Source organism: Cnephaeus nilssonii, assembly GCF_951640355.1.
Source record: "Cnephaeus nilssonii genome assembly, chromosome: 16".
NCBI classification, from domain to species: domain Eukaryota; kingdom Metazoa; phylum Chordata; class Mammalia; order Chiroptera; family Vespertilionidae; genus Cnephaeus; species Cnephaeus nilssonii.
In genome coordinates, this window is record NC_137087.1 from 41,590,163 (window position 1) to 41,604,722 (window position 14,560).

The 14,560-nt window shown below is 38.8% G+C and overlaps 1 protein-coding gene across 2 annotated transcripts in view; it reads right to left on the reverse strand.

Moving 5' to 3' along the window:
- ARHGAP19 (Rho GTPase activating protein 19) overlaps positions 1-14,560 on the reverse strand; it is a 47,104-nt gene that overhangs the window by 18,480 nt on the left and 14,064 nt on the right. For both annotated transcript variants that reach the window (XM_079793999.1, XM_079794000.1), the window contains exons 4-7: positions 12,874-13,083; positions 9,247-9,473; positions 6,089-6,175; positions 1,292-1,357 (exon numbers count right to left, since the gene is read on the reverse strand). In XM_079793999.1, coding sequence (XP_079650125.1) covers positions 1,292-1,357; positions 6,089-6,175; positions 9,247-9,473; positions 12,874-13,083 — 590 coding nt within the window. The remainder of the gene's footprint in view (positions 1-1,291; positions 1,358-6,088; positions 6,176-9,246; positions 9,474-12,873; positions 13,084-14,560) is intronic.

A 14,560-nucleotide genomic window follows, 5' to 3' on the forward strand; every position in this document is an offset into this window, starting at 1 on the left:
GCTACCTGGCCAGGGCTAGACTTTATTAGTATTAACAGCCGATTCCCATGACCTGCTCAGATATCCTAAATTCATTCAGAATTATTGCCACCAAAAGTTATGTAAGAGTTCAGTTTTCGAAGCATCTTTTAATCTCATGTAATTTTCATTGCTATTTTATGAAGCAAACAGGGAAAGTATCATCATTCCCATTTGATAGAAGAGAAAACTGAAGCTATAAGTTTAAACTTCTCTAGATACTGAAGTGACAGACCCACCTTGGAGCCCAAGTGCTCTGGTTCTTGGCTGGTACTCTTTCCCACACATGTCAACATGATGTGACAACAACACAGCAGTAGCAGAGGAACAAAATCAACTCTCTAAGAAAACCCACCCCCCCTAGTTAATCTAGCTGAAATCAAATACTGTTTTTCTGGTCACACCAAGTATTTGCTAAATGAGACGTAGAAACAAACAGGAGCAGGGGGAAAAAATAGTGTAAGCTGACAGCTTCAGTTTCTAACCAAGACAGACTAAACAAAAATCATCAAAAAGTACTTGTGAGATTTTTTTAACTTCTCACTTTTAAAGCTCAGTAATCATATGTAATTTTGTCAATAAACATCACACATTTGCATTCTAAGCTCATGTGGTCTCAAGTCTTTTAGCTACTTGACAATGTTTGTTACCTTACTACTGAACCTGAAATAAGACTGTTTCACATAAAATTGTACTTTTATTACGATAAAATATTTCATACATTTGCTATTCACACACTGTTTATACCATATGCTGTAAGAATGCACACGGGCTCTGTGAAAGCCTCTAAACATACCGTCTATGTCATCAGTGGCGCACCTCAGAAAGCAGACTGTGTAGGGGCATTTTTATTTCAACGTATAACTTTCTTCTCAGTCTTTTTCCTTACCTCAAAATGACTAGATCACTTTGAACTATAATAAAAACATTTTATTTTTCAAAGCTTTACTTTGATTTCACACTTGGTTTAAACTCCATTAATTTGCCGGAACCGGTTTGGCTCAGTGGATAGAGCATCGGCCTGCAGACTGAAAGGTCCCAGGTTCGATTCCGGTCAAGGGCATGTACCTTGGTTGCGGGCACATCCCCAGTAGGGGGCGTGCGGGAGGCAGCTGATCAATATTTCTCTCTCATCGATGTTTCTAACTCTCTATCTCTCTCCCTCCCTCTCTGTAAAAAATCAATAAAATATATTTTAAAAAATAAAAATAAACTCCATTAATTTTCATTAATGCTCTCCTTGTTTGGGCTAAGAACAATTTCCTATTCTTACCTTTGATGCTTGAGTTCTGGAGCTCAAATAGTGCAATCTGGCACATTCCCGAATGTAAGCAGGAGCCTGGGCAGGTAATGAAAGAAAACCAAGACCAAGCAATAAGTAGTTCTTTTAAGACTCAACGACAATGGTTTTCAAAATAAATTGACTGGCAGATTACTTTAGAAAAAATAAAGATCTTCAAAATGCCCTATTTTATAGCTTCCACCAAAAAGATAATTCCAACAAATCTGATGGGAAAACTGAGAAGACACTACTATAATTGTTCCTGCTCTAAAGAATCAAATATGGTATGAATATACTCAAATGAGCCAGAAACAAAAATATAGATATTTGTAATAATGCTTATGACAAAAACAACCCCTAAAATTCTTACAAATTACAGTGGTCATATTTTAGAATTATTGTATATAAAATACCATTTAGAATCCCTATGGGGTAACAACAGACAAGGAAAAATTTAGCTTACTGACATACTGCCCAGAATCCTATGAGAAGAACCCTGATACTGTCCTAGTATAAGTGTAAAATAATACAACCATTATGGAAGAGAATTTAGCAACATCTAAGAAAATTACATTTGCATTTACCATTTACCCAGAAATCTCACTTCTGTGAATCTGTCCTGAAGATATAACTCCAGAAACACAAAATAAACTTGGATAAGATAAATCAAAAGATTGGAGACAACCTCAAATATCTACTAATAGGGGACTGATTGAATGAACTTTTATACATCCATACAATGCAGTCCTATGCAGTCATTAAAAACAAAAGAAGGGAGGGAAGGAGTGAGAGGGAAGAAACATTCTGTGAACAGGTAGAGAGTGATTTTTAGGATCTACTGTTACATGAGAAAAGTTATGGAACAGTGCATAAAAGTACTTATGTAAAATGAAGAGGAAGTAAGAATATACACATGTAGACACATTTATTTGATTTTACAAAAAGAAACAGTAGGAGGATAAACCAGAAAACAATACAAATAATGAAAGAACTGAGATTTTTCCAAGCATACCTTCTCATATAGTTTTGACTTTTCAACCATGTAAATATACTACAGATTCAAAAAAATAAATTCAAAAGGGAAAAAAAAGCAAATCCTAAAACTGAACAGAAACAAAAAATAAGTGAACATATCTATACATCAAATTGATAATATAAACACAGAGAAAGGAATTATTTTACCTAGCTTTTGAAAATTGTATCCTGACTACATACTTAATGAAATATATTTAAGAAAAAAGGAACTGCCAAGAAATCTTAAACTTCCATCAGCGGGTTTATGTAGGTTTACTATAAGTAGTAACAGTTTTATTATTTTGAAACCATTTTATATATATCATAGAATAAAGCAAATAATAACATGTTAATGCTATGAAAATCTGGAATTTGCAATGTAAAAATAAAAAGGTGCAAATATAAAGTGAAAGAAGTCAAGAAAAAGCTCTATGTTAAATCATAATTGGAAATAGTATTAATATGAACTAATGATTTCTTGCTAAAAAATTTTTAACCTACTTCTTTGCCCTCAAAGAGCCAATGACACCCCAGAAACAGTGAGTATACCTAGTGTTAAAGAAACCCAGGATCCTTGGAGAAAATTATTGACTTCAGGGCCAGGGCAAAGCAAGAAAAGAGTGAGCTGGGGCCATTTTATTTTATTTTTATAGGTTGATTGATTGATTTGAGAGAGAGAGAGAGGAAAATGGAGACAGAAAGAGAAACATCAATTTGTTGTTCCACATATTTATGCATCCATTGGTTGCTTCTTATACATGTCCTGACTGGAGATGGAACCCACAACTTAGGCGTATTGGTACGATGCTCTAACCAACTAAGCTACCCAGCCAAGGAAGCTGGGGACATTTTATGCCAGAAACAAACAAAACCAAATAAACAAAAAGTCTGCCCCAAAAAGATAATATAGCTGAAGGGTTATCCAGAAAGGGAGCCAGAGACCGACTTCTTTAAATAAAAATCTGAGGGTCTTAAGTATATTACAATCCACAGGAAAAGGAGGACTTCCCAAATAAAGTGAAAATTGGCCTTAACTGTATATATAAGTCCATGATGACTCATGTTGGAGAGAGATCAAATCATACTGGGTCAGACAACAGAGGACAGAACTACAAACAGCTAAGAGGAATTTTAGAAAAATGGTAGAGCAGGGGGGAAATACAAAGAACACAGAATAAGGCAACACAGGATATGAGGACTGAGGAGGAGAAAAATCCACACAAAGGAGCCGAGGACAAGACGACACAACAAAGCACAGCACAAATCTGGAGTTTAAACACTACCTCAGAGTAAGTGACAGAGCACGCAGAACAACCACCATTTTTCATCCAGAGGAAAAGCTCAGGGAAGAACATAATCAGCCAGAATGGTAAAGCAGGTGCCCACAAGGACACCAGTTCTGGCCCAAACTGAAAGAGATGAGACCTAAATCTCCAAAAGCCTTTTTTTTTTTCTTCTTTAGTCATCAACAAAGACTCAAACAGTGCTCACACTAGCCTGGAAACAAAGCTAAAGTAGCAAACAAGGATGAAAACCCCAAGGATGAGAAGCTGAAAAAAGAATCTATGGAAGAGAAGAAAAATAGAGTAAAAACTGAGAATATTTTAAAGAGTTTAATCATTAGAATTTGTACCAAGATGAACTACATCTAGGAAATTGTACTCTAGTTTTATCTCTAAGGTTTGTATGATCTGTACTCTCAAAATGCTTCACAGGGATTTGTTATCTTACGTGGCAAAAACGGACTTTGCTGGTGTGATTAAGTTACGGACCTTGTAGTAGAAAGCTTATCCCAGGTTAGTCAGGGTGAGTCCAATATAATCACCTGGGCCCTTAAAAGTAGAGATCCTTTCCCAGGTGTGGTCAGAAGGAAGTGTGACTAGGGAAGAATGGTCAGAGAGATGCCACATGGTAGTCTTGAAGACAGAGGAAGGGGACCATGAGCCAAGGAATGTGGGCAATCTCTGGGGGGGCAGGGGGAGGGGGGAAACAAGGAAACAGTCTCTCCGGAACAACCACAAAGGAATGTAGCCAACACCTTGATTTTAGCCCAGTGAGACTCAGGTCAGACTTCTATATAACCATTAAAATAATACATTTGTGTTGTGTTAAGTCACTTGAAAAAAAAATCCTTCAGCCCTAGCCAGTTTGGCTCAGTGGATAGAGCATCAACATGTGGACTGAATAGTCCCGGGTTTGATTCCAGTCAAGGCCAGGTACCTTGGATGCAGGCTTCTCCCTGGCTCAGGCCCTGGTCGGGGTGCAGGCAGGAGGCAACCAATCAATGTGTTTCTCTCACATCGATATTTCTCTGTCTTTCCCTCTCTCTTCCACTCCCTTGAAAATTCCTCGGGTGAGGATTAAAAAAAAAATCCTTCACAGTAAAGTACAAGTATATAGTTTCAATTTTGAAAAATGAAGAGTTCTGGAGATGGATGGTAGTGATCATTGCACAACAATATGTATGTAATTTGTGGCGAAAAAAAGGAATTCTATGAAAGCAAACTCACAGGGTGATCTGATCATAAACTCCTAACTGGGCAGGTCATGGTGAGTAGTCACAACCAAGGCCTATATCTTCTTTAGGGAGAGGTTTTTATGCAAGCCCTGTCCATGGGTCTTGTGCATCTAGGTTAACACACCTTTGAAATTCCAGAAGTAATACCCCTAGAGAGGAGTATTAACCCTCAAGAAACCATATAATCTTGTTAACTATCCTGTAATCCAATCCCCACCTTGCTTTTTCCCTACCTTGGTGTAATCTTCCTCACTTTCCCTCCTGAATTTCAAACATACAAAAGAAGCTGCAACAGTTATTCTCTGGAGCATTTGAGATTTTGCTCCTTGGCATATGTCTTCATTTTGGTTCAAATAAACTCTCATAAAAAGTCTCTGCAAGTTTGACACTTCTTATCAAAAATTAATGCCAAAGGTGGAAACAAAGAGGACATCTGTAATACTTTCAACCATAAAGATCAATTTTTTTTTAAGTTTTAGAAAACCAAAAACAAATTAATGCCACTGAACATGGTCAAGATGGTAAATTTTGTCATGTGTATTTTACCACAATAAAAAATTTGAAGAAAAGAAAACAGAACTGGGCAGTCTTAAAAATTCTCAGCCTTTCCAGATGACAAGAAATTCACTATCAGAAAAGGCCAAGGATGTGACTGCAACCTTTATTTATAAAACCTTATAAACATCAAAAGGTCAGACTATCCAGTCACACAAACAGCCCTTTCAAGAGAGTAAAGGTGTGCCTCACAGAGCCTCTCAATCAAACCAGAGGGCCTTCTAGGAAGCTTAAAGGTCATGTCCCTAGCCTTCTCAAGTAGAGAAGGCTTTATCTTCAAAAGATTTATAGATGTGGCTTCTGTCCAATGGAGTGAATCCCACTGAAATCCGCAGAAGACCCACAAAGTTCTTGAGAAAATTACCTTGGCAGAAACACTGCTAGTTTAGACTAAAATGGACGAGTACAAAATGAAAGAAGGCTGTCAGACCCTCAAAATTCTACTGGAAGGAAACAGGGAGGATGACACTAAGCGGCCAACATATGCTGCTTTTCATGAAGGGCAAAGCTCTGCTCAGCCTCCAGGGACCTTCCTACCCTCCCCACCTTGGTTGTTCCCTCCGGGTTTTGCTACTGTATCATCTGCTTTCCAGTCCCAGGGCCTTTCTTAACTGGTTATCATCACCTTAACAGCCCTGCTAAGGATCCTACCTTGCTCCATCCTCTTTGTCTTTTACCACCTACTCCCATCCCTTACCTACCTTAAAAAGTTTCTGGGAGTGTTTAATCATAAAAGCCATCCCACTGTTTAACTTCGTGATATTCTCTTGAAGGTCATTTGCAGTGACCTATTCAGGAAAAAGAAACAAAAAAAGGGGGGGTTACAAACTGGGAAATAGAAGGCAGATACTCCACTTACTTACCAACAAGCTTATTCTTTCAAAGGCATGATAGTTTCTGTCCCTAACAAAGGTGCCCCTAATACAATGTTTCATTCTGGAAAGGCTTTTTGGCAACAGAGAGGAATCGACAGGACTACTCCAGCCATGAAGACAGAAGAGAAGCAGTCCAGAGATGGAAGACGCTTACGTCGCCTTGCCATACTAGCAGTCAGCAGCTGTGCGTCACTGCAGGTTGCCCAGGACCAAACCAGAGAGGGTCGGACCTGCATTACCACCATTTGTCCACCATCCAGAACTGAAATATCATTGCTGACGTGTACACATAAGGAACTGTTTGACATTGAAATTGGGTCTCAAAAGAACTGTTGGCCCAGAAAGAAACTCACTACACACTGATTCATTTGCCTGTCACCATAACCATTATTGCTTGTCTCATTAACGGTTTTTATAAGTATATTTCTAGTAGCACATGATCTCACTCATCTAGGGGAAATGATAAACAACATAGACTGATGAACAAGAACAGACCCAGAAACAAGGAGGCATGGATCAGACTGTCGGGCCTCAGAGGGAGGGTAGGGGAGGGGTGGGATAAAGGGGAGAGATCAACCAAAGGACTTGTGTGCATGCATACGAGCCTAACCAATGGTTAAGGACAACAGGGGGGTGGGGGCATCCATGGGGAGGGGTGTGGGATGGGAATGGGGGGATGAGGACAAATATGTGATACCTTAATCAATAAAGAAATTTTTTAAAAAAGAAAAAAAAAAGTAAGGCTTTTTGGTTCAGCAGATTTCCACTAGAATGACATAATCTAGGAAGAACCAAGAAATCCTTGGGAACCAATCTTCATTTCCTAATTCTGCTTGAGAATGAGACATGCAAGCAGAGTTGCTAAAGAAGATCTAGTCTGGGAGAAGGGTCAAGAAGAACTGAATCTGTACCAACCACCATTGCCCCTTCAGAGAAAGGAGCTTCTCCAGAGACAAAAGAGAACTGTCACTACTAATTGATACCAATGTGACATCTGTTTCTTAAAAATACAAATTGTCATTGATTCTCTTCTCTTGTTTACCCTGCTTTTTTTTTTAATGTTTTTATTGATTTCAGAGAGAGGAAGAGAGAGACAGAAACATCAATGATGAGAGAGAATCATCGATCGGCTGCCTGCTACACAACCTCTACTGGGGATCGAGCCTGCAACCTGGGCATGTGCCCTGACTAGGAATCAAACTGTGATCTCCTGGTTCATGAGTCAACATACAACCACTGAGCCACACCGGCCAGGCTCTCCTGCCTCTTTTTTATGCACTTCAGCATCTCTACTATCCCAAAGCCTTCATCTTCAACATGTATCTTTATTAGTTAATTTTTGCTTTTAGCAAGACCTCTTAAATCTCTTTATAAGCACAGATGACTTCTTTTCCAGTCTCAGCTGGTTCTAAAATCCTTAATATGGACAAATGTTGGTGTGTCCTTTTCTTCTCATCACCCAAGCATCCTTCCGCCCTCATCCCCACCCCCACCAACCTTTCTCTGAGGAAAGGCCCTTCCAGGACCGGAACTTTATATTATTTTTTTCACTAGTTACCTGTTAGGTAAAATATGCCACATAACCTCCCCTTTAGCTTTCTTTCCTCATTTCTTATATCCCCAAAATATTTTATAAGTCACCATATCCATCTATTTATATTATCTTTCCAACTGCCTTGTCAGATAAGTGGGGAAGATACTATTATGACCAGTTTACAGAAGAGGAGCCTAAGCATAGAAAACATAAAGAATACAGGCCACGCCCTGGTCGGGTTTGGTCAGTGGTAGAGCATCGGCCCTCAGACTGCAGGGTCTCAGGTTCAATTCCCAGTCAAGGGCACGTACCTCAGTTCCAGGTTCGATCCCCGGCCCCCCATCGGGGCACATACCAGAGGCAACTAGTCGCTATGTCTCTCTCACATCGATGTTCCTCTCTCTTCCCCCCCACCGCCACCCGTCTCTATCTCTCTCTCCCTTTCTGCCCTCCCCCCTCCCTTCCAGTCTCTAAAGATCAATGGGGAAAGTATCCTTGGATGAGGATTTTAAAAAAAAGGGGATACAGGTCACAGCTGGTTTATAGCTTCCAACCCAGGTATCCTGCCTCCCAATTCCATCATACAGTAAAACCTATATGAATGGACAGGAATATGAACTGATGTACCTCCAGATCAAGAATGAGTTCAAAGGACTTTTGATAATTTATTTCTCATGCAAGTCACTGAGAAAGCCATGTTCTCCGTGATAAGAAGCACATCAGCTTTATCCAAGGAGAGAATATCTACAGGAAATAGAAAAGTTAGGATAAGGCAGGATTGTTCTATGTATCATCTTATCTAAAAGCTTAGTGACATTATCCTGTAAGATCAAACAACTCTATTCTAAATTTATACCATGTAATCTTCAGGAATCAATTTGGTTTCCCAAGATGGCTTTCACGTTAAGAAGGAATTCAGATTGACCCACCGAAATGAGTATTCTTGTTTATTTAGTAGCTATAATCCCACTGAGTTCCCACTAATACATTGCCATTTAGGTTTATCAGAGATTGATTTATAAGTAGGTTAAAAGAAATTGGCCCCTTCAGGTCTGATGACTCTTTTTTTGTTGTTATTAATCCTCATCCAAGGATATTTTTCCATTTATTTTTAGAAAGAGTGGAAGAAAGGGGGAGAGACAGAGAAAGAGAACCATTGGTTGCCCCCGTGGCCCGAACCGTGGCTGGATTAAGCCTGCAACCAAGGTACATGCCCCCAACCAGAATCGAACCCAGGACCCTTCAGTCCTCGGGCCACCGCTCTATCCACTGAGCCAAACCGGCCAGGGCAGGTCTGATGACTCTTAAATGAACTAATAAAGTAAGCTCCTAAACTTGTTAAACAGAAGGATAGACCTTGGAGCCTTGATAACCTCACTAAGGTCCAGTCACAGGATAAGGCCCAGCCCAAGAATACCGAGCAGTCTTTGCTCTTCCCCTCGACACTCACATTTTTTGGCCACAGGACATGGGGTGCAAACATAAGGGCAAGGTTATAGGCAGACATCTTATTCTTGTCTTGTTTCTTTGCTGTCTGGTACAGGAGATCGAGCAATAACTTCAGCAAGTTACGATTGGGTGGAGGGAGAATGAGGAAGAGCAACTGAAGAGCTTCAATTTGCCGCTCCTTATCTGGTCTATCGGTCTTGTTTCCTTTATCATCAAACTGCATCAAATCTTGAGGACAAAAGAGATGATTGCAAGTAGGAAGGAAATATAAGCAAGAGGGGAAAAAATGTTCCTACTATTAACCTCCCCTCAACTCTAATCAAAGAAAGAAGAAAAAAAAGAATTAGGCATAACCAGAGATTATAGCAAAATATAATAAAATAATGTCAATACAACTGAATAATAAAAAAGAAAAGCCCAATCAAAAATGGACAAAAGACTTGAATAAATATTCCTCCAGAGAAGATATATAAATGGCTAATAAGCATTTGTGCACTCAGTATCATTAGCTATCAGGGAAATGTAAATCAAAACCATAATGAGATACTACTTCATACCCACTAGTATGGCTATAATAAAAAGGACTGGCAATAACAAGTGTTAACAAGAATGCTGAGAAAGGGCCCTTCTTACACGCTGGTGAGAATGTAAAATGGTACGACCACTTTGGAAAACAGGTAGTTCCTCAAAAAGTTAAACATAGAGTTACCATATGTCCCAGTGATTCCACTCCTAGGTATACACCCAAGAGAAATAAAAATATGTCCACGTATTCCTTTAATAATTCCACCCCCTCCACTTTTCCTCACTCAGATATTTTATTGCTAAAAGAAATATGAGGGTGAATTATGCTCTGATAACAGGATAATCCAGGCAGGTCCTCATGGAGTCAGAATGATTGTTTCTCCCCTAACGGACTACACAGGTTATCAATAAAAACCCTGGGTAATGGGAATTTCAAAAGATACAGATAACTATTTGCATATAATTCATATAGACCTGAAAATGGTTACAATGTGTTGTTTAAGCTGTTGAACTACAATAACTCCAGGTTTAGGAAACAAAGGTAATATTTCTAGAAACTATCCCCTGTTAATATGAAGTTGAAAACAAAAATCCCTTCCAGTTATGAGCAAGGCATAGCAAATGCTACAACTGTGCCACACCTCAATATGACCTCAAAGAACAGTGAATCATGGGGTGGTGAAGGGGAGGATTTTAAATACTGTACTAAGTTAACTCAATGGGAAAACAAACAGAAAAAGCATTCTTCATGTTACCCTTATAAAAAAAACTTATGGATATTTTCCATATCTTTTTCAAAGATCCAACAATTTTCTCTCCAAAGTAATATAATACTCTAGTAATATTTTCTCATTTCTATCATCTGGGTTATTACTGATAGTGCTAAAAAAATCTAATCTGCCCTGGCCAGTATGGCTCAGTTGTTTAGGCATTCTCCCATTGCACTGAAAGGTTGCTGGTTTGATTCCCGGTCAGGGCACATGCCCGCATTTCAGGCTTGATCCTGGGTAGGGGGCCATGTAGGAGACAGCAAATGTTTTGCTCTCACATCAATGTTTCTCTCTCTCTCCTTCCTTCATCTCTCTCTAAAAATCAATAAAAAATCTTCTTTTTTTTAAATCTAATCTTGCCCCACCGGTGTGCTCAGTGGTTGGGTGTCAACCTATGAACCAGGAGGTCACGGTTTGATTCCCGGTCAAGGTTCATGCCGGGTTGTGGGGTGGGGGGGGGAACCAACCAGTGATTCTCACTTATCACAGAAGTTTCTCTCTCTCTCCCTCTCCCTTCCTCTCTGAAATCAATAAAAATATATTTTTAAAAGGTAAAAAAATAAAAAAATCTAATCTTATTCGATATTAGAAATTTAAACTTAGTTTTCTTTTAAGTAGTAAAAATTATTCAAAAGAAGAAATCTTTTATTTATTTTTCTTAAAATTAGAAAGGGTGCTCACTTTGGCAGCACATATACTAAAACTGTAATGATACAGAGAATATTAGCATGGCCCTACAGAAGGATAATACACAAATTCATGAAGCATTCCATTCAAGAAAAAAATAAAAATTAGCCCTGTCTGGATAGCTCAGTTGATTGGAGTGTCATCCCATACACCAAAAGGTCATGGGTTCAATTCCCAACTAGGGCACATACCTAGGTGGCAGGTTCAATCCCTGGCTGGGATGCCTATGAGAGGCAACTAATTTTTCTCTATCACATCAATGTTTCTCTCTCTCTCTCTCATCCTCTTTCTCTAAAAATCAATTAAAAATATATTCTCAGGTGAGGATTTTAAAAAAATTAGAAGCAAGAGAAAAATGCTCAAGGGCATTAAATTATAGCAGCATTACAGCTGTGCAACTGAAGAATGAATTCCCTACCACTCAGGCATAAAGGAGAATGAGAAAACTATTTATGAGCTGAAAATGGAACATTCTCCAAGATATAGTAAGTAAAAAAAATAACAATTGTATATAATACCCTACCATTACATAAAAAAAGAAAAAAGGGATATATCTAAGTATTTGTAAGTGTATACAATATCTCTGGAAGGATATATTAGCAATCACAGCACTGGTTGCCTCTGCAAAGAAAAACCAGGTGCTGGGGAACAAGGGTGGGAAAGAGTCTTTTCACTGTATACTCTTTTGAACACTTTGAATATGAACAATGTGAAAGTATTAACTAGTATTTAGGCAGCAAATAAAATTATTTTTAAAAAACAAATTTACTTGGGATGGTGAATACACAATATAATATACACCTGGAACCTATATAATTTTATTAACCAATGTGGCCCCATAAATTCAATTTTTTTTAAATCCTAGGGAAAAATAAAAAAAACTTCCAAGAGTAGAGATGATCTCAATTGAGGCATAATAATACTAGCTAAAGCCTCAAACCAAGGCAAATGTACCAAACCTATAACCATCTCATGAATGTAAATTAATCAAATGAAAAGCATGTGTTTATTTATTTATTTATAAAGGTTTTGTTTGTTTTTTTCTAAATATGTTTCTATTGATTTCAGAAAGAGGAAGGGAGAGGGAGAGAGAAAAAAAACATCAATGAGAAAGGGAAACATTCACCAGCTGCCTCCCAAACACCCCCTTCCAGGGATTGAGCCCATAACCCAGGCATGTGCCCTGACCAGAATCAAACCTGCAACCCTTTGGTGCATGAGAAGGCACCCAAGCAACTGAGCCACACCAGCCAAGGCAAGCATACATTTATTAAGCAACTGAAATATTCAAAGCACTATGCTAGGATCCCTGAAGAATAAAAAAAAAAAAAAATTAAACCCCAATTTTATGTTCAAAGAAACTAATTTATAAAATAACAAACAAACAAAAACAACAACATTTGATTAAGTTAAACTTAGCTGGCCAAAACTTATGAGTGCCCAGAAGTCCAAAAATACCATGAAGTTTTAACCAATATTAACAAAAGTGGGGGCTTTATTGTTTTGTTTTTCCCTCCCTTCCTGTCTTTCTTTCTTTTCTTTTTTTCTCTATAAGTATTGCTATGGATTACAAACAATAGAAAATTCCAAAGGACTTTACTGAATTGAAAGAAATACACTTACATCTCCTCCCCTCTTATACTCACCAGCAATTTTGAGGTGTGCATGGAAATGTTTATGGGTCAGCAGGGGCTCAGGTAACTCTCCTAGAAACATCTTCAGCAAGGTAGCAACGTCATTGGAGTGAAACTCCCCTGATTCCAAATCAATATCAGTTCCATTATTGAGAGCATCCCTTAAAATCTGCTGCCGGACACTATTCCCTGGTATTCTAAACAAACCTTCCACTCGTAAGTCTGTTTAGCATGAAAGAAAATAGAGGACATACAAAAAGGAGACAGAAAGTGAAAGTATGATTAAAATAAGTGATCTAAAAGGCTACTATACACTTGAAAGGCTCTTTACAAAGACCTTGAAGAAGGTTTTTGCTTTTTTCCCCAGAGTAATGTAGAACCCACTAGCCCCTGTGGAGACAAATCTGAGCATCCCTGAGGACCTGGAGATCTGGACTAAGAGTTGGTCCACTCAGGAGTCATTCAATGTCTTGAGACACATCTGAAGACTGAATTTAATCTAAACAATAGAAATGAGCTCAAAAAATAAATTGGAAGAAAAGCCAAATCTCCCTGAAGGCCGCTTTCCTTTGCCATCTGAGAGTTTGTTTGAAGGGGCCGAGTTCATCTGTGGAGGTTTATTGCTCCGATAAACAGTTTCCCAGCACAGAATGAATCTAAAGTCTCTGTGTTGCCTCTGGAATTGGAACTCTAACCTGTCAGATCACCTTTCAGTCTAAGATTCCTGGAACCTTCACATCATCCCAACTAAACTATGCTTCCCTCCCAACTAGGTTCTAAACTAATCTCAAGCGATTAAAAAAAGAGGGGACGTATAGTTTTGATTTGATTGGAAGAAGCCTGAGAGTTCAAGTTTTCAGCTTGGGTACATATTTATCTTCATACTAGAGGCCCAGTGCACAGATTTGTGCACCGGTGGGGTCCCTCGGTGTGGCCTGTGGGGATCCGGGTCATGCAGGTCAGCTGAGCAATGCTCCCGCTCTGGGAGCACACTGACCACCAGGGGGCAGCTCCTGCATTGGTTGTCAGTGCACATCATAGCGACTGGTCAACTGGTCTGTCAACCAGTCGTAATGGTAGCTTAAGCTTTTATATATATAGATAACTCCCTAATTGAGGAGACAGGGCCAGGCAGGCAACAGTAAATGAATGAACAGGAACCATATCGAACTGGAGAGCACATACTTGTGCTCTAGCTGATTGTGTCAAAGTGGCAACAGGGCCCAAGGATCCTAGACCTTCCTATCATCCCAGGAAATTGCAAACCTAGACTTTCCCCATTTTAAAACACTAATAACTAATTTTATTTTTAATTTAATCCTTTGCCAACTAAAAACAAAACATGAATGTAGATGACTCAAGCCCGTAGGCTGCCTAACCTCTGCTCTAGCTCCTAGCACAGTGTTTGCATTGAATTAATCAAAGGGTCATAAAATGCCACACACTTCACATACACTCAGCTGTGCCAAGCACTTAGAGGAATGACATAACCAGCATGACTACTAAAAAAGAAAATAGGAATTAAGTAAAGAATGTATTTTAATTATATAATCCTAAAGATAAAGGTATCTTTGGTGATAAGTCATTCTCCCTTGAGTAAATGTTATGATTCTCTAGGGACAATGTATTTTTCCAGAAAAAACTCTCTCTGAGTCAAGGGGAAAATGTGATTGACACGAGCTAATTTATATACATCTTT